Source organism: Branchiostoma belcheri, unplaced genomic scaffold (assembly GCF_001625305.1).
Source record: "Branchiostoma belcheri isolate BF01 breed outbred unplaced genomic scaffold, Haploidv18h27 scaffold38, whole genome shotgun sequence".
In the NCBI taxonomy this organism is placed as follows: domain Eukaryota; kingdom Metazoa; phylum Chordata; class Leptocardii; order Amphioxiformes; family Branchiostomatidae; genus Branchiostoma; species Branchiostoma belcheri.
This window is the reverse complement of record NW_017803998.1, coordinates 1592120-1611565: the sequence shown is the minus strand read 5'-3', so window position 1 is coordinate 1611565 and position 19446 is coordinate 1592120. Positions and strand designations below refer to the sequence as shown.

At 39.8% G+C, this 19446-nt stretch overlaps 3 protein-coding genes across 4 annotated transcripts in view; 2 read left to right on the top strand and 1 right to left on the bottom strand.

Moving 5' to 3' along the window:
• Positions 1-1704: 1704 nt before the first annotated feature.
• On the bottom strand, positions 1705-9344 carry LOC109476533 (guanine nucleotide exchange factor for Rab-3A-like). The gene is made up of 10 exons (XM_019777516.1): positions 9244-9344; positions 6485-7259; positions 5698-5793; positions 5169-5246; positions 4371-4613; positions 3545-3673; positions 3215-3294; positions 2712-2811; positions 2303-2369; positions 1705-1971 (listed from the first exon to the last, which is right to left on the bottom strand). Exons 2-10 carry the CDS (start codon positions 6824-6826, stop codon positions 1889-1891), a joined length of 1218 nt encoding a protein of 405 aa, XP_019633075.1. The 5' UTR covers positions 6827-7259; positions 9244-9344; the 3' UTR covers positions 1705-1888.
• Positions 9345-9651: 307 nt separating this feature from the next.
• Positions 9652-14693, top strand: LOC109476542 (deoxyribose-phosphate aldolase-like). The gene is made up of 8 exons (XM_019777527.1): positions 9652-10050; positions 10614-10711; positions 11207-11354; positions 11907-12002; positions 12571-12705; positions 13337-13465; positions 13881-13993; positions 14376-14693. The coding sequence occupies exons 1-8, from the start codon at positions 10020-10022 to the stop codon at positions 14580-14582; spliced, it is 957 nt and encodes a 318-aa protein (XP_019633086.1). The 5' UTR covers positions 9652-10019; the 3' UTR covers positions 14583-14693.
• A 2010-nt stretch (positions 14694-16703) lies between these two features.
• Positions 16704-19446, top strand: part of LOC109476505 (spondin-1-like) — a 77213-nt gene continuing 74470 nt past the window's right edge. For both annotated transcript variants that reach the window (XM_019777473.1, XM_019777472.1), the window contains exons 1-2: positions 16704-16827; positions 17383-17634. In XM_019777473.1, coding sequence (XP_019633032.1) covers positions 17421-17634 — 214 coding nt within the window. In that variant the 5' untranslated portion in view covers positions 16704-16827; positions 17383-17420. The remainder of the gene's footprint in view (positions 16828-17382; positions 17635-19446) is intronic.

Below are 19446 nucleotides of genomic sequence, written 5' to 3'. Positions count from 1 at the left end.
AGTTGGCGTTTGCAATATATAATATTGATTACAGATATTGAATTACAAGTGGAATAAAAATAATGATTCCAGCGAATTGCAGGCTTTTGCAATATGGTATCTACATTTAGTATTAAGTTCATACACAAATTATTTACTAAAAAAGAAAATGAACAAAAAACATGCACGGGGTAAGAAATGTATTCCTGGCCACCATTGGCACAAGATACTAGTGATGCATACCTAAACCCAATTTTAGGTTCAGGTCCGGATTCAAGTCCAGAGGTTTAGGTTCAGTTCCGGACTTGTAAGTCAGGACCTAAACCCATGGCATATACAAAATTGCATGTTGGCAACCTTGCAATGTTGTCTGGGTGAAACTTTGGCCACATAACATGGAGGCCGATACTTGATGATGCCCGATGGCAATGTTTTCTTCGTTTTGCAGCAAAGATTTTACAATCTACGGAAGGTTTTAGGTGGTTTGGAAAGAAAAGGGGTATGTGAAATGGTCTTTTGTGGTAATAAGTCCGGACTCGGTTCTTGACTTATAGGTTTTTTTGGACTTGAATCTAAACATTCTTTCAAGTCCGGATCCAAGTCCAGTGAACCAGTATGCAGCACTACAAGATACAAATATGAGACTGTTTATATTTAAAACAGTTGACACTGACCAATCACAGATAGCCTTACAGATGGCTGTGGGGTGACATCATGATTTTCAAAATGGCTGCCATTTATTCGATAATCCCAAATACTACAGATTTATACATTTGTTGACGAATCTTAAATGAAAAGGAAACAGGTTCTGTGAATACATTCATGAAATTATTCGTGCAATATTTCTTGCTTTAAATTATAATCTCAATTCGGGAGATTTTTCCTCTTCTTCAGTCACATGCTAATATACATGTATCATTTCAATGTTTTTTTTGTTTAATACATTTGGATAGAAACACTGAGAAAATAGACAAAAATTACTACTATCTTTTTATCACTACCTTCACAATCTGGGCTACAAATCAAACGTCTGTACCAAATTTGTTTTCCTATTTACAATAAACATATTTACATTAAATGAATAAGGAAAATTTCTTGGGCTTCTTGGTGGTTTGAACTGTATCTTACAGTTCAAATGCTGCATACAATAACATATTATTTTCAGCTTCTTGCTTCTACAAAAGTAGCTGCACAATCATGTATAAAGGGCCAGTAACAAGCAGGTATATATATATATGTAATTTTTTTCATAACATAAATGAACGAGCCCATGTAACAGCAATTAAAATTATGACTTACATGTACAATTTGCAAGGCTTTTATGATTTCTAGCTATCCGCTGGTTCACAGTTCAAACTATCCATGGGTAGTGCGATGTATTACATGGATAATATCTCAGAGTTGAAGGCCCAAGACATAAACAAAACACATCTGGACATAAGAACTGTTTACAAGTTAGTGACCTTGACCTTCACCTTTGACCTTGTGCATGCACAGTTCAAACCATGAACCAACTCATTCTGCACATAAATGAGTCTTGACTTGACCAGCTGTTACACTTCCATTTTAACTGTACTGCCAGTTTAAATGTATTCTCGAGTCTAGCTGCTACACTGCCATTTTAAATGTACTCTGTCACCTTCCCAACCAGAAACGTCTTCAAAAAGACCATAATTGCTTTGCTAATTGTGTTGAGAAGTAAGAGTCTTTTCTGATGAACATTTCTGACATTTTGAGTCACATGTTTCACGTGTTGCACAAAACATACCGCTCTATTTTTTGCCTATATCACTACACCAAGGATTTGACTCAAACCACGGAATGCTATCAGTATTTCTGAACGGCAAGCTACCAGTGACTTCCTTCTTGTTCCATATATTGGACATTACAATGATGAGGATGGCAGACTTCACCCCGTTGTCTGTAGACAGCCCAGCTTGGCTAGGGCCATCCTCTTTCGCAACCGAACAATCTCCAAATACATTGGCAACTCTGTAGGAAAAATAAAACCAAAAAAAATCAAAATGAAACACTTTCTCCTCAAAAGACATTATCAAGACAAAAAATGATACCAGTACTTGCAGTAGTTCTATCTAGCTTTTTTTTAATTGCTTAACAGGTATCACTGCAAGCAAGCAATAGGCTTAACATAGCAGTTTTGTATGACCAACATGTAGTAGCATGTCTACTATATAAGCAGTTACAGTGGGAAGAAAGGTTTAGCTGTTACAGCTTTTATACAGCCTAGGAGGTCTAAAAAACAGTGTTGAGGCCTCTTTGCTCAAACTATGCCAGCTAGAGCACTGTTTATCTGTATACATACCTACAGACTTGACCAACCCAAGCTGGATATATCTGATATACGTCATGAAGTCACATACTGCAGCTATCTGTTAGAAACAAGGAAAAGATTTTTAAAAAAGTAAGACTTTGCAATGGTAATCTTTATGCTTTTCCCCGTTGAAGTGCCGGTGACTTAATTTTGTTTTGGTTTGCAGTGTTTCACTTTCAGATCGTGGGTAAAACATATGATCATGAGTTTGTGGTGGGAGCTCACCAGGAAAAATCAACAAAACTAAAACCACCAAAAACATTTCACAATTTACAGTTGGTACACAAAGATAATGGTCTTACAAAGTGCCAACATTACCGTACTTGTATATAGCAGACACAGAGTCACTAGAAAGGAAAATTTATGGTGATTAAAGTGAAATGACAGAAAGAGACCTTACCCTATTCCTGGTGGCCTGTGAGATGTTGTAAGTCTTGTCATCATTCTCCAGTTTCAGTCTGTACTTACAAACTTTGGTCACCTGACTCAGGGCACATAACCTGTGGGACACAACAGAGCTTGCATGTTGGTTTGTTTCTTTGTTTGTTTGTTTCACATTAACTGTTAAACCACCTTTAGGCATAACAGACCAGTTTTGTACCAGTATATATCAGTAGGTTATGTAAGACTATATGAAAGATTGGACAGTGTAAGGTTTGAACCACTCACACCTGTAAGGACCCCCCACATGTACATGTTGTACTCTTTTCAACAAGCTTAAGTGCGTTGGGATCTTTCACTTGCTCAAGGTGTGGCTCACCTCAAACACAGGACCTCCAGCTTTACATTCTAGCTTTACACTATATATATATAATTACAGGATTTATCTAGCTGTAGTCTAAAAAATGTATCACCACAAGTGTTTTGCAGGTACAATATGTACTGTATTCGAATTGGACTGACCTTGGAAATGACGACACCCCGTTTATTGGCTCTATACACAGTGTGTTGTTCTCTACTGCTTCTTGAACGGCTGCAGCCAACTGGAACAAATAAACAAAAAAATAAACAAACAAACAAACAGAATCTCGCCGGGATCCAGCTGGAATTCAGGAAGTTTCCCAGAAGTTAGAAATCTCTGATTTCTTGTATTGCCAGGGCCTTCAACTTTACATATTACCCACAGTGCATCACACGGCAGATGCACAACTCAAACTGTGAACCAGTTTATTCTACTATTCTATTGCTATTCCGAATCTATTGTCACTTGATGATGGTTTCTGTTCTCCTCACCTCCGCGTTCTTGAACTCCAGACAGGGTAAGATGTCTTCGCTGTATATCCTGGCGAGAAACGGCACATCCCTCGTCAGACTTGGACTCTTCCGCCAGGTCATGAACTCCTGGTGTAGGATTGGGTCCAGCTGAGAGACAACAACAAAAAACAAAACAAAACATGGAGAACTTTTCTAACTTGTAAATCCTTTTTTGTTGTAAGACTTATTAAAATATGGGAGGGACTGAATAAAAAAAAGGTCTCAGTTAACATTTTGTAATGGAAAATGGGGCATTTTTACCGCATAATTTTTTAGCAAGCACTACACTACCAGGGTTATGTTGTTTGGGGGGCACCTTCTGGGCAAAACTGTGGCCACATAATTTACGGAGGCCGACACTTGATGACACCCAATGGCGATGTTTTCTTCATTTTGCAGCTCAAATTTTTGACTACTGAAGATTTCAGGTGGTTTGAAATGTGATTTTTTTTGTTGTAAGTCTGAAACTGGTTCCAGACGTTCAGTTTTTTTTTCTTTTAGCTTGAGCCTAAACATGTTTACAAGTTTGGAACTAGTTATAGTTCACGGGAGGACCTCCACCACCTGAACTTAGATAAGGTCAACCCACAGGACTGAGACAAGTGGTGTGCTGCCAATAGGACCTGCACTAATGACCTCCATGGAGCTACCTCCATGGAGGTAATTAGTGCAGACCCCTCTCCATCAAGCCCCAGTTGTACTGTGCAAGCACGTCTAACCCTCGGAAGACGGGGAACAACAGACGATAAACCGGACAGTGAGTGAGTGAGTTATAGCACTACTAGTAGGCACAGGTCTAAAATACCTCAACCTCCTCCTGGTCTTTGCTGTCCTGTGGTGTTGAAGCTGCGGCGGCCGCCGCTTGTTTCTGTTTGGCGGTCTGCGGTTCGAAGCTGGTGGAGCGCTTGTGAGTCTGGAAGTGCGCGGCCGTGATGCCGGACTTGGCGGGCGCCTGCAGCTGCGGGTGGTGCTGGTGGTTAGGCATGCTGGGAGTGGACGTGATGACCAGGGTCTTCAGGGCCTCCACTTCCGCCTGCAGCATGTCAATCTGAGGAGAAACACCGGAACAGAAAGAATTTTTGGCGACGTCTCAGGGAGGAGCCTAATGGTACAGTATTGTGTGCAGTTCGCAAGAATTCTAGGAATTGTACAGGCATTTTGTCCACAGGCATGCGGAATGTCCACAGGCATTTCTCTGACCCACATCTATGCCCACATTCCTGGAAATCCTTGGGAAGACCTCTCTGCCCCGGATGGCCCTACTTTCTGTGACCCTGGCCAATGGAGCTCGTTCACTATACATGTACACTCAGGGGAGGAGTGCACTGTATCTGTCACATGAAATAACAGCAACCACCGTCGCCATGGCAATGTATGTTTTCGTAGCCATTCTTGTTAGCATTGTAGGCACAGTACTGTAAATTCACTTATTTTCATAGGGAGTTTTTATCCTTTTTTTGCAAAAGGAGGAAAGAGGATTTCACTGTGTTTTCACCTATAAATTTGCAGTTAGAACATGTACATGACATCAGGGATTTCATTAATGCTCAGGATATACTAGTAGTTTTGATTAAAAGACTTATCGACCCAAATTTTTTCTTACCTTACTGTTGGCCTCCTTCAGCCTTTTCTCTGCGGATGCTCTGGCAACATTAGCTTCTCTGACCATATTGTGGGCCTCCTGTTTAACCAAGAACAGTACAAACAATAGCTTCATATTTGGCATAATCAAACAATTTTTGCATATCATTTTAACAATATGATAATAGTATAAAAAGTTTTATTAAAACAACAAAATTGTGATATCCATAGGATGTATCAACAAGACGTATCTGTATCTGTATCTGTATCTGTATAGCCGGTATAACCGCCTTTCGGCGTAACACACCAGCTTCGCAGGCACGCGGCGCGGCGGCAGCTGGCTATATTACACCGATCGACTTGTTACACCTAACCCTTGAACTTCTAGCTCTAGACATTGTTTAAAGCTATCTAATGACAATGCCCCTACTGTACTTGGTGACAGCGAGTTCCACTCTGCGATAGTTCTAGGAAAGAATGAATTCTTGAACACCTCAATCCTTGGTTGGTATCAATAACCTTTTAGGAATGTAGGACAAAATGTTACTTACCTCAAACAAGCTGGCTGTCAACTCTTCCAACTCCTGTCCGATCTGGTCCCGAACACGAGACAACTTTTCACACTCTTCATCCTTCAGCAGAAGTTCCTTTGGACAAAAAACAAGTTATGTATATAATGAACAATTCGAGTTCTAATTGGTGGTAAACAATTCAAATTGATTTTACCTAAGTGTGAACTGAACGGGAGGACCTCCACCACCTGAACTTAGATAAAATCAACCCACAGGACAGAGACAAGTGGCGTGCTGCCATCAAGCCCCAGATGTATTGTGCAAGCACGTCTAACCCTCGGAAGACGGGGAACAACAGACGATAAACCGGACAGTGAGTGAGTGAGTGAACTATTTAGAATAAAAAATTGTTGATTTCTAGCTTTTATTCATTATGTGTGAATTTCTCATTGATACACATGAACAAGCAATCAAAAATTCAAACAAAAGCAAAACCATTGTACACAGAGATCAAAACAATACAATTAGAGCATTCCATTTTCTCAACCTACATTGTAACATCTGTGTTCATAATATCACCAGGGTCCATAATATCGCCACCTTGAGAAATAGTGTGCTTAAAGATATTTTTACTGCAACATACCCTAGGTATGTACATTTGATGTGTGAAGGAGTGCATACCAAAAGTATGTTGCAGTAAAAATATCTTTAAGCATACTATTTCTCAACGTGGCGATATTATGGACCCTGGTGATATTATGGACACAGACGTTATGAGGTAGAAGAGCTACAAAAGTAGACAACTTGATGATTTTCTTGGAAGTACCTGTTGTGCACGACTTAGTTCCTCCTGTAATCTCTCATACGCCTTGCCTTTAACTTCTGCCACAGACGGACTGCGTATCCGTGGAGCTTCTGCCGCTAGACCCTGTCCTTCTGGCCTCACAGGCGAACCCTCCTCCTGATCAGAAAACGCGTGATCTCCATTTTCCACAGAGTCCTCTTCGTGTTCGGGGCTTTCGACCGCGCCGTTTTCAGGCTGGTTTTCCGTTTCTTCGCAGTTTTCGACCTGAAAGTGTACTGTCGGCTTCACGAGAACATTGTCGCTACCGCTTCTATGCATTCCTGAGGCTGCGTCCCCGTTTTTGGCACCTTCATCCGTACTCATGGCTTTAACCTGCGTTCCACCTCTCCTTCAGACCTTTCTTGTCTTGTTTACTGTACTCTCACCTTGTTTATCACCTAAAACTTCACGTACAAGTCACGTAGACTTCTCTATAAACTAGATGTGGATGGACATGTCCATGGAATACTACAGTCATGACTTTATGGTGCAAATCGACCTTTGAAAATTTTCCATGGTCTCTGACCAACGTTGATGTCACACTGAAAGGTTAACCTTCTTCCCATCCTGTCAGAAAAAACGGTGGAACATCTGGTCCTGTCGGACGGTGCTGAAACAAAGGGTGCGACACTCTTGCTTCCGTTTTTTTTTGTCCACGGTACGACCTTGAGGAGTTGGTACGTCAAGGTCAAAACTGCACACACTTCTAAGGAAGCCCAACTCACTAAAATGGCTCCTCGGTCAATGGTTTCTGTACCTGATAAAATAAGAGGACAAAACATAAAGTTACAACTTACATTAGAAAAAAAAATGAAATGGAGAGCAGATACATCTACCAAATGCGCCTACATGTAACATAAATGGTAATCTCTTTTAACAGGAAGACACTTAAATTTCTATTAAATTTACAGAGCATATAAATTGTATGCCTTAATATATGTAGAATCAGCCTCGGAAAGACTACACGTGTGCTTGCATATGTATGAGGTACTTTTCCGAAGTATTGAATTCTAGGAAAGGTGTCCTTGACCATAATATATGCAAATATATGCAGTAGGGTACACAAGGGCTCTTCATTTAGAATAGCTTGGGGCCAGTGCATATTTGGGCAAATACATTTTGTATTTCAAAATACAGGGAGTATCCCTCATGCAATCAAGGATATGTAATTGCTCCCCTATACCTTACATGCAGATATAGCACATGCACACACACACACACACACACACAAACAAAAACACACTGTAACACACACACACACACACACATATACACAAGTGAAATTCAATCATACGAAGCAATGCAAAATCTTCGATTCGCAGTGTCAAAAATTTGCATCATCAACAGAGAAAGGAGGCTCAGTGTTGTGATATAAAATGCCTTTCCCTCTAGAGACATACCACCAAACTGTCTGTCATAACACAATCTGGATTTGATAAATTGCCAGTATCATTTGAGGAATTTGACATGATGACCTTAGGTACACAAATGTAGACCAAACCATGCTGGGCCATTATCGGTCATGCATACTATACGTAGCATATGGAAATATGTTAAAGACCCTAATGGCAATACAAAACTACATGTACCGGGTATTATAATTTGCAGATAAATACAAATACATGTACATAATCTTTTTTGTCTCTCTTTTTCAGTTTCAGTCAGTCTCATAATATTATGACTTCACAGCACAAAAACAGGAAGGTACAGTTCCTTTACAACTCGATTTTCTCAGTACAGTCTAAAACATTTCCGTCTGTAGTGTAGAGATGCTGCAATAATGTAAAACACATGTTGGCACTTGGTTGGTGGCTTAGTTTGAAGTTAGAAAAAATGACAGTAAGGCTACTCGATACCAGAAAAAACATGACTTGACATAAGCAAGCACCAAGAATTTTAGAAACTAAGACCCCTCCTAACATCTGCTTGGATTCATAACCTCAAATTAATTTATTGACAAACTATGACACTAACCCTTAAGTTGAAGATGTGTCTCTGTGATGATGGTCAAATAAACAGCCCAAAATAAACACCTCTGCATAGTTATAATGTATCTATTTCAGTCCACAAACATATCATCGAAGTGCAACTGGCCAAAAAATGTCACAGTATTCTGATAAAATTTCTGTTTAAATTTTGTACCATAGCTAACGGGACAACGTCATAGTTGCAAGTGTAACGGGGTATATTTCGGAGTACCGGTACTTAAATTCACTCCAATATCGTTACTAAAATGTCTGGGACGATTTTAAGATCGTAGACAGTTTGCTGAGGAATACTGCGAACATGTGCACATGTTTGATCACTTTTATGGTCTCCTTGAACCACGTTTTTTGCACAAAGTGTTTGATAAACTCACTTCCGCCCCGCCCACCGTAGCAACTGCGTATAACTATAACGCTCTCAGTTTTGACACCTCTAAAAAAACATTAAAAATCAATCTCACGTCACCTGGATTATCCGAAAAATCGTCAACGTATTCCTCTAGATAATCTGCAAAGATGTGATATTGTAAAAACTGGAGAAATCGTCACAAAATGTCACTTGAAGAGGAAAAAGAAGGAGAACTCCAAAATACCGGAAATAACCCCCTCCTCCTTTTGCAAGTTCAAAGGTCACCGACACACAAAACGGTAAGAAGGCGTCGTTTAGAAAAACGGTTTAGGATAAACGGATTAGGGTTAGGATTACGAGGTTGGATTAGGGTTGTGGAGAGGTAGATGTAAGGATCGGTGGCTTACGGAGAGTTTGCCGGCTTGCATCATCAAACAGCAGCTTCAAGTTGATCAAAGGTCTTTTTCACGCTTCGTGGCTTCTTTCTGACCAGCTGTGGGAACCGCATACAAACGCATCAAAATGCAAAAAATAACAACATGAAGAATAATCAATATATCTTCAAAAAGATGACAATCGACACTAAATATATACTGTAAATGCATTTATTCCGTTAAATGGTCAAAGATGGACTTTCTAATGGAATAATGTGGATTTCTTTTGAGAGCAGAAGCGTTTGCTTTTTATCAAAGGGGGTGTAAGTGATTTGATCATGTGATTAGGTGATTAGGGATAAACCGTTTGTTGTCCAATCAGGTGCCGAGGCGTTATCTAACCATTATACTACGCCGCCCCCTGTAGATAAACGGTTTATCCCTTGAGGGACCCTAACTGGAGGGTGTTAGAGAGTTTGACGTTGCTCGAAGAGTTCTTCTATCGCTTAACTGTCCCTTCAAATTTCGCTAACAGTCATTTAAATGTTTACGAAAAGAAATGTATTCTATTTTTACACAACAAAGGGTCTTGTTGAACGAAGTTTTGGGATCTAAAATCGTAACAAAACGCTGATCCAGGTACAGCGAAAGCTGCTGAAATAGCCTAATGACGTCAGAGTTAAGTGTTCCTTGTTGACAGGTTAGAGGAAGGCGGCAAGGCGAGAGTTTAGTTCACCTGAACTTGGCAGGTCACTTTAAACTCAAACAGAAGGACCCTGCAGGGATCGAACCTGCTCTACACTACAGACATGGCCTGTAGGAACCCTGGTATAGAGCTAGGTGAGATTTGTACAGTTTTAGTAGAGTTAGGAAGGTTTTTCTTGTTGCTTGAAGTTGAACATATTTTTAGTGAAAGCTGCCAGATTATGCAACTTTGCAAATTTTGGATTTGATTTCAGTATGCATTTTGGCGTTGTTATCAAACGATATGTTCGGAGATTTTGTTATTCGTGTGTTTGTTTGGATGTCAGTGTGTGTTTCCACACATTTCCACATGCTAGGGCTCTGGAGATACACTGGCAGGAAATTAGGTCAAAGGTCCCATGAAGGTCCCTTGAATAGGTTATCAAAGGCTATTCCATTTCTTGTCATCAATAAATTGCTGCTGTATGCAATTTTTGCTGAATTTTTTAAAACCAACTGATAATTGGACTTGGAGCTAGTATCGACTGACATGCTTGCTTTTTAAAATCAAGTCAAGTCAATCTTTATTGCACAACAATATTGTAATGGGTACAATGCATGGCAAACTCTTCAGTACTACATATCTAGCTAACATCTACTCTCACGTCTACAGTGACTACAAGTTTACATGTATCGAAAATAACATTATACTATTTCAGACCTCGGCTGGGTCCAGTCCGTCAGAGTGAACCAGCCAGCTACCCTGCGCAGGGCACAGTACCTGTCTACTACCAGGACTGTCAAGAAGAAATGGCAGGTTAGGAAACACATTGTGTTATGAACTGTTGTCTTGGAATTGTGGAAAAGAACTGGTGGTTTTTAAGCCTTACAACTTTTGAGTCAAACTCTAATTTGGATTGTAAAAAACTGTGAATGTGAAATATTATGTAGAGATGTGACTGCCCAAGCGCTAGTATTCTTCTTCTTTAAATTTTGTTACTAATGAACCTGCAATACAGCAATTATATATATATATATATAATTAGCAGAAAAATAGCAGTTCATAATAAGTATAATCAGTTATCAATATTAACAATGTTTATGAGCAGTGGAAGTAAACAAGAGACTTAAGATATTCAGTAAAGGCTAGCCTCCCAAACTCATTTATAGTCTTTTATTTAATCTAAATCTAAAAATTGCTTTGAAGAATTCACATTTAAAAAAGGATAATGCCCACACAAACCTCTGGCAACGTTTTACCCTAAAAACATGATCATTAAAATGTGTTTTTATTTATCATATCTTTGTCCAGGCATCGTGGCTGCTGCGTGCGGTGACCTGTATTGACCTGACGACCCTGTCTGGTGATGACACCCCGGCTAACGTCCAGAGACTGTGTTATAAGGCACATCATCCTGTCAGGGAGGACCTACTCAAGGCTGTCAACATGCAGGATAAAGGTACTACAACTGGATGGGAATTATATTATTTCCTCCGTATATGGAGGCTAAATGTTTTTGCTTTTGCTGTGTGTGAAACATGAAGACTGCAAGTAGTACAGTCTTCTGGCTTCCAGCTCATTAACCCAGCGCACTTACCACAAACCCAAAAGCTGTTTGACTGGTCAGTTGGTCGTGCTTAAACCCCACTGTGAAATGTGTATGTGTGTGTTTGCTTCTGTTTCTGAAGTTATTTCCACACGCTAGGCATGCCAGTGACACTGACAGTTACGTCAAAGGTCCTCGAAAAGAATTTGTCATTTTCAATTTTCTGCTATTTTCTTTCTGTTGCCTTACGGGAGACAGTGGGAAAATAGATATACATGTAATATAGAATCAGCAAGGGATATACACAAGAAATTTAAGGGAAATGCACACTGATGTAAAAGCAATAGACTTCATCGACATATATTATAAATTGCATTCGTGTTTGTAGTCTTGTATGACTAGGTTCGGCTTTCCAAAGCATGATCCATAGAATATTAAGACATGGAATGTTGTGCTTGTATCCAGGTATCACTACAGGAGCTGTGTGTGTGTACCCAGCCAGAGTGAAGGAGGCAGTCAAGTACCTGAAACAGGCAGGAGCAAACATACCTGTGGCTTCTGGTAGGTGTTAAGGGGAGAGGTACCACATAAGGTTCATTGACTGGCAAAGGGGAAGAGCTTGCCTGGCGTATGTGTGTCAAGAGCTTGTTTGAAGTCGACAATTTAAATGAATGAATGAACTTTATTTCTCGAGGTTTTGGAAGGCGGATGGTCTGTGAGTCTGATGTTCTGCATTGTGATATTGTGGATGTACCAACTACTAAGTACCTAATACCAGCCCAGAAGAGAACAAGAAATAGCCATGCCTTCAAGTACCAGAGTTATCAACCAAGGATTGAGGTGTTCAAGAATTCATTCTTTCCTAGAACTATCGCAGAGTGGAACTCACTGTCACCAAGTACAGTAGGGGCATTGTCGTTGGATAGCTTTAAACAAAGTCTAGAGCTAGAAGTTCAAGGGTTAGGTGTAACAAGTTGATCGGTGTAATATAGCCAGCTGCCGCCGCACTGCGTGCCTGCGAAGCTGGTGTGTTACGCGGAAAGGTGGTTATACCGGCTATACAGATACATATATTCTTATACAATGATATGGGTTACACACCTTACCTTTTCTCCTGTGTCCTGCGTAGTTGCGACAGGTTTCCCGAGCGGTCAGTACCCGCTGACCACTAGACTACAGGAGGTGAGAGACGCGGTCCTGGCAGGAGCCTCGGAGATCGACATCGTCATCAGCAGGACTCAGGCTCTCAGTGGCGACTGGCAAGGTCTGGATACTGTTACTCCTGACTTTTTCACAGCACTGTAAATCACTGTACATTCACACTTACTTTTATATTCGCATTTTTACGGTCACCTCTGTACCACGAATTTATAATTATTATAAACAAACAAGCTGCCGACTTTCTTCTGCACCAGAGTGTTGCCACCGTGAACATATAGTTCCACGAACATGTAACATGTCCATTTTTCTCAGACTGCGAAATTTGGTACCGCGAATATAAAATGATTTTACACACAATTACAGTACTTTTATGTTTTAATTACAGTACTTTTATGTTTTAATTACAGTACTTTTATGTTCACTGTTTTCACTGTCACTTCTAGATCTGTAACATGAACAGTTCATGTTACAGATCGGGAAGTCAACTTATCTGTAACATGATGTTATGGCCTTCAGCCTGTTGAGAGGCTAAATGGTTTATACCTCATATACTGTAGGAGTTAATGATGAAATGAAGGCCTTCAAAAAGTCTGTGGAGAGGCTATCATGTAGCAATACTCACTGTGGTTTGGATGTGTACTGTAGGTGTGTATGATGAAGTGAAGGCCTTCAGAGAAGCCTGAGGAGAGACTAACATGTACAAGTCTTCATTGTTGTTTGGATGTGTGCTGTAGGAGTGTATGATGAAGTGAAGGCCTTCAGAGAAGCCTGCGGAGAGGCTCACCTGAAGACTATCCTGGCTACAGGAGAACTGGGATCTCTCACCAACGTTTACAAGGCCTCACTGGTGGCCATGATGGCAGGTAGGATACCTTCAATCTTATTCTATGTAATTTTATGCTAATGATACTTTTCTATTTTACATCTTACAAAGAATAATTTTTACTCGAGATGTCTATGAGCATTTCATATACTTGAGTAGTTAGTAATAGTTAGGATTTAGTAGTTATTGGCTGGCTGAGCTGTGGGTTTGTATGTATGTTTGTCCAGACAGTAGGTTGACAGATGTGGGTGGGGAAGATTGACAGATAGAATGACAGGTCAAAAGGTCAGACACAGGAAATGGCTTTTTCTGGAAGTAAGCAGGAATTAGAACACAACATGGGGGAATTCAGGAAGCCAAGATTGATCAAAGAACCCTCCAATACTTCCTGCAAGTCTGAAATGTCTGATTTCTTGTTGATTTTGAGTAAAATTCTCTGTAAATGTTTTGTACAGGGTCAGATTTTATAAAGACCTCCACTGGGAAGGAGGGAGTGAACGCCATTCTGCCTGTAGGAGTGGTCATGTGCAGGGCTATCAGGGACTTCTACCACAGAACTGGCTACAAGGTAACACAAAGTTTTACATATATACTATATACTGTAACACTTTGCCAAAAACAATTTCTTTTGGTAGTAATATTCTAGTTTATTATATGGTTTGTATCATTAAGCTAAATTAGTAAGGGGTGTGCATAGCATATCCAGTAGTTAAGTTACCCAGCATCTGGACCAAGTGGTTGTGAGTTCGAATCCCGGCTATTGTAGCTCACTTTACTACTGGAAAGGGTTGCAGTCCTTAGGACATTAAACTGTCATCCATTGCTCATTGTGCGTATTTGCAAAGAATGCATTTGATATGTCAGAAATATCGAAAGCAGGGAATTGTCAAGAAAAGAATTTTGTAGATTTGAATCTGGTGGTTGTAGACATTTTTATCTCTTCCCTGCAGATCGGTTTCAAACCAGCAGGGGGCATCCGTAGCGCGAAGGACGCCTGCACCTGGCTGGCTCTGATGAAGGAGGAGCTGGGAGACGAGTGGACACACCCGTCCATGTTCCGCATCGGCGCCAGCGGACTGCTGACCGACATCGAGCGTCAGCTGTACCACCATGTCTATGGGCGGTATGCCGCGGCCCACCAGCTACCCATGTCATAATAGACCAGTGCAGCCACTCTCTCATTGGTCAAACTGTTAATTACCTTTCACTCATTGGTTGAACGGTTAATTGCCATTCTCTCATTGGTTGGACTGTTAAATTACCTTTCACTCATTTGTTGAACAGTTAATTGCCATTCTCTCATTGGTTGGACTACTAATTGCTTTTCTCTCATTGGTTGAACTGGTAATTGCCATTCTCATGTGTTGAACTGGTAATTGCAATCTCTGGTTGAACTGGTAATTGCCATTCTCTCATTGGTTGAACAACCAATTTCTGTTCTCTCATTGGTTGAACTGGTAATTGCCATTCTTTAATTGTTTGAACCAATAATTGCTGTTCTCTCTTTGGTTGAACTGTTAATTGTGATTGACAGTCATGACTGTCTATAATGCAAGAAGCCTATGATACACAACTATGAAATAAATGTAATGGTAGACTCTCAAACAACAGGAGAGTCATAAATTTTATATTGAATTTGTTTATTAGAAGAAAAGATGTACTAAATTAATTTTGTATTCAGAGAGCTAGTTTTGGACAAAGTATTGCTGAAAACAAATGCTGTAGTTTTGTATTATATATCGATTTTAGGCATTACAAGTTGTAATGATTTTTGCTTACTTCAGATATAATTACATGTATATGTATGAAAGGATGAGTGTAATTGTATTTCTTGACCATGTAATGGAGTATATCATTTTTAAGAAATTGACTCTTACAATATGTAACTACATGTAAAATGGTAGTACATGTATTTGTGACCATGCAGCAGTAATATCACGTTAAATCTGTTAAGGTATATGAGGTATAATTCACAGTTGTGTTCTGTAACTATTATGAATGAAGGCAATAAGTTTTGAATTGATATGTTTTTTTGCCATTTGCTAATAATTAAAAGACGACTACTACTTTGGGCCAATAGTGTCGGCACACTGCTAGTTGACTAGTATGCATACTTCACACTTTTTTTTGTAGATAGAGTAACATAACATTGCAGTGCCTGTAATTTAGAAGAAAATGGTATTATGTACAAAGGATGCTGATTTTATCAAAAATTTGTGCTTATAATTATCAAGAGTATGAAATGTACTACTATATTTGATGCCAACTATACATCACTTGGGATGGTTATCGTCATTTGTTCTTAAACAGAATTAAAGTACTGATTGCCATCAGAGTTTCTTCAATTATTTTGGGGGAGCTGAAATACTAGTAGATGAGTAGTGTAAAAGGAAAACAAGGTGGGCTTTTAATATAGACCAGATACTAAGGTTACTATTTTTTTTTAAATTGTGATGTTTTTATAAGGGATGGTGACTTGAAGTTTAAGTTGCATTCTCCTCTTCAGCTAGGCGCAAAGGATGTAACATGAGTGCTTCATTGCAGTGATCGTAATTTTGGACAGGTCCAATCCAAAAGATTTTTTTTATCTGCAACTCCCTCGTCCAGTCACGTGACCTGGCTGACCTTTGACACCTAGGTCACGTGACCCCTCTTATGAGCTGAAGAAAGATGGCGGGTGCCACCTGAAAGATTGAAAGCTTCTCTGAGCTGAATTTTGTCGTGAGTACCAGTTTAACTTCTTCTTTTCAACAGTCAGGCATTAGTTCACGTGTCAATGGGGACATCTGGCGATCTGTATCATAATTGCAGTCCCCTGATGCCTACTGCATTAGTTACTGCAATAATATTTGAACTGCTAGTCGGCGCTCTTGAACCGTAACGGGCCCGTTACCGATCGGTTTGACGTTACAGATTTAGGAAGTTACTTGTATCAAGGAGGTTTAAAATCATTGCTTGTATAATTATAAATCATCACGTGGTCTTGTGTCGTCTGAGGAAATGACAAAGAATAAAAAACGTTTTACTTTTTTCCTACATTGTACATGATACATGCATACCGCACTGTCCCTGAAATATGTGCATGGTTATGAGATTAAAAAGAGTAAAAGTGACCAAAGTACGAAGTAATCACTTTCTTTACATGCTATACGCATGAAGGTAAAACCTCCATGTTATACGTAAGTTGAAATGGCATTGAATTTATTTATTTTTATTTCCACGTGCCACAAATTTATCCCCGTTTCTGAGTGGACTAGTCCAATGACTTCTGACCTCTCTCTAAGCGAGGGAAGGTGGTTTTCCGGGTTTGTGGAGCAGAAATTTGTGTTTGCGGAGTTTTTGTTCGGACCACTCTAGATTAAACGGGCTGTTTAAGAACCTTCTTACCATCGCAGCAACCAGGTACGACTAGGTCCACTTCTTCAAGTCTGTTCTTGCGATATTCTATTGTGTTAAGATGAGTTTTTCTGTCCGTCGTTGTGTTGTGGCAGAAGATTCGAAAGCGTTTTTCCGTACATGCTTGATCTGACATCTGTTTCTTAAGGGCACTTTTATCACGTCTTAAATCTACCGAGGCTCTCAAATATGTCTTGGACGAAATTCTTTAAGGTTTGGCAACAACTTGAAGCTGTTTTGAAGCCTTTACCCTCGCAGTAAGACTTTTTTGCGAAGCTCTGCTTGTTGCAAAATCTGCTACCGTTTCGCGGGAATGATCAGAATTCCTGCCGAATGCCCAATGGGTTGTGTCGAATGGGATTTTTAATCTCGGGGATTTGGAGGAAAACACGAGTTGGTTTGTTGTTGTTTTCATTGTCTTCTCCCAAACGCTTTTAAGTAAACAGTTTGGTTTGATGATCCAAATGTTGTTCTCGGCGCCCGCATTATCATAGTGGGGTGCTGAATTGAATAATTGAACAGTTTTCTGAACGCCTTTTGTTCTGTTGACAACAATGCCAGACTGGAGGACACGGGTTCGAATCCCACGAGATGTGAAGATGTGTGCGGGATGGAGGACACCGTGGGCTCTGCTCGTACTGGTCACCGCGGGGTGGACCGGGGTTGTACGGGGGTACCCCGACGGGTCGCCCGGGAACTTCTGTAACCGGGTCCCGAGCGGACACGGAGCGGCCAAACATCGAGGGGACAACGGCTTCGCCATCAAGGTAGAGGGGCAGCCGGAGAGCTACGTACCGGGAGAGGTCTATACAGGTTAGGAGCATCTTCTTGTCTTCTAGATAACGTTTAAAACGTGGTTTCTGATCATCACAATACATGCCTTAACATGCAAGGCTTGTTGTGCTCGCATAGCAACAGTGTCCTTTCTTGGAAAGGCGAATTACTTTGCGCTCAATTGCATTAATAGAACTGTGTCTATTGTTAGGAAAAACTCCCTCAAATGTGGTCTTTTCTTCCTATTATCTGCTGTGTGAATTTTGTCACTTTCCGCTTTTAGGTTGTGGTTTAAATTAACTTGATAAACTACTTAATTTTCGAGATTGAATGAACAGAAGATAATCTAATTTAAATGATGATATCATTGCCATTGTTAGAAGAATGGTCAAAGGAATTAATGTGATTAGAAAATGAGGGATTACTTTACAATACAATGGGGGGAAATAATGTTATGAATCCGGACAATTTGTGAAGTAAATAATGTGATTATATCACTGAAATTCAGTTACAGATTAATTGGTCACAATTAACTACATTCTTTACAATGGGTCTTCAAATTGTGACATCATGCTTGGAAAATGTTTATTTCAAGATGGTAACGTTAAATCTTGGAAAATTTCATTGTAGTTTTATTTTCACAATGACCTCTCCACCACGAATGCATAACACTGTGAATAGGTTCTTTCAATGTAATACTGTCTACTCAGTACTGTGAATTTAAAATACTGTGAGCAAAAGAAAAAAAAACTCCTTGGCCCTCCTGCTGCAAAATAAAACCACTGCAAAAGAATGTGAATTTACAGAAAAAAAATCTGACAGACTCGTACTATTAATATAAATGTTACATGCATATATATATCATAGGTCAAAAGAGAACGCAATATTCATTTCCGGTCAGCAATAAGGAAGTGGCAATTCTGGCCACAGAACAAATTTATAGGCCCATCCTACGCATATACAGGAGTGGTCTGTTTGATCAAACTTTATCGTACTTCCTGGGGCACTCCCAGAACGCTGTATATCGTCTTACGGAAGGTTATCTAAAGTTTAAACCTGAGTCATGACGATCTTCGCTATTGAATAAGTCACAGGATCCTCCCGGCAGAGACATTTTTTACTCCCCGTACTCCAGATATCCTGTAAGCTTGACGTATGGTGGTTGAAGCTAATTTGAAGTCATTGTGGGAGGGTGTACTATATCAGCAAAAGCAAAACGCGCCTTGAGCATATGTGTTCATGTTTAAATACATAGTTTTGAGGATGAGAAATATGTTTTCGTCCTGGTCCTTTCATTCTTTTATCTTTGCTTAGCCATAAGAAACAAAGTTTCAGGGCAGTTTTATTTGTATCAAGTTGCAAGTAAAAAAGGCCCTGAGCAAATGTACTCATGTATACATACATGATGATACAATGTAGTTCTTACATGTAGAACAAGAGAAGTTTTCTTTTCGTCTTGGTTGAATATCTTTGCTAGCCCTTAAAAAGAAACTTTTAGGGCTATTTTGTATCTTAGTGCAAGCAAAGTGTGCCCTGGGCAAATGCATTCATGTTTAAATACGTAATACATGTATACATATACTATATACCATTGTGGTTTTAAGGATAAGGCCACACCAATTTAATTGCTTGGTTAACGGATTCGCCGCTTCATTTTTTTCAGATTTGCAAATAAAAATAAAAATCCAGAATCAACTGCAAAATGCTCATATTTTGCCCTGAACAGTTGAAAACAGACCTTTTTCATCCTAGTTGTTACATTTATTCCATCTTTCAATGCAATGGTATCATTAAAAGTTAAAAATTCATTGTTTAAATTTTGAACCAGCCTGGTGTGTTAACTTCATGGCT

Bases quoted from the DNA above. Each gene is read 5' to 3' on its own strand.
- LOC109476542 (XM_019777527.1), top strand. From the start codon at position 10,020: ATGGCCTGTAGGAACCCTGGTATAGAGCTAG. The intron at 10,051-10,613 runs GTGAGATTTGTA...ATACTATTTCAG, and splicing joins GAACCCTGGTATAGAGCTAG to ACCTCGGCTGGGTCCAGTCC. The intron at 10,712-11,206 runs GTTAGGAAACAC...ATCTTTGTCCAG, and splicing joins CTGTCAAGAAGAAATGGCAG to GCATCGTGGCTGCTGCGTGC.
- LOC109476533 (XM_019777516.1), bottom strand. From the start codon at position 6,826: ATGAGTACGGATGAAGGTGCCAAAAACGGGGACGCAGCCTCAGGAATG. The intron at 5,247-5,697 runs GTAAGTAACATT...TTGGTTAAACAG, and splicing joins TGACAGCCAGCTTGTTTGAG to GAGGCCCACAATATGGTCAG. The intron at 1,972-2,302 runs GTATGTATACAG...TTTTTCCTACAG, and splicing joins TGGGTTGGTCAAGTCTGTAG to AGTTGCCAATGTATTTGGAG.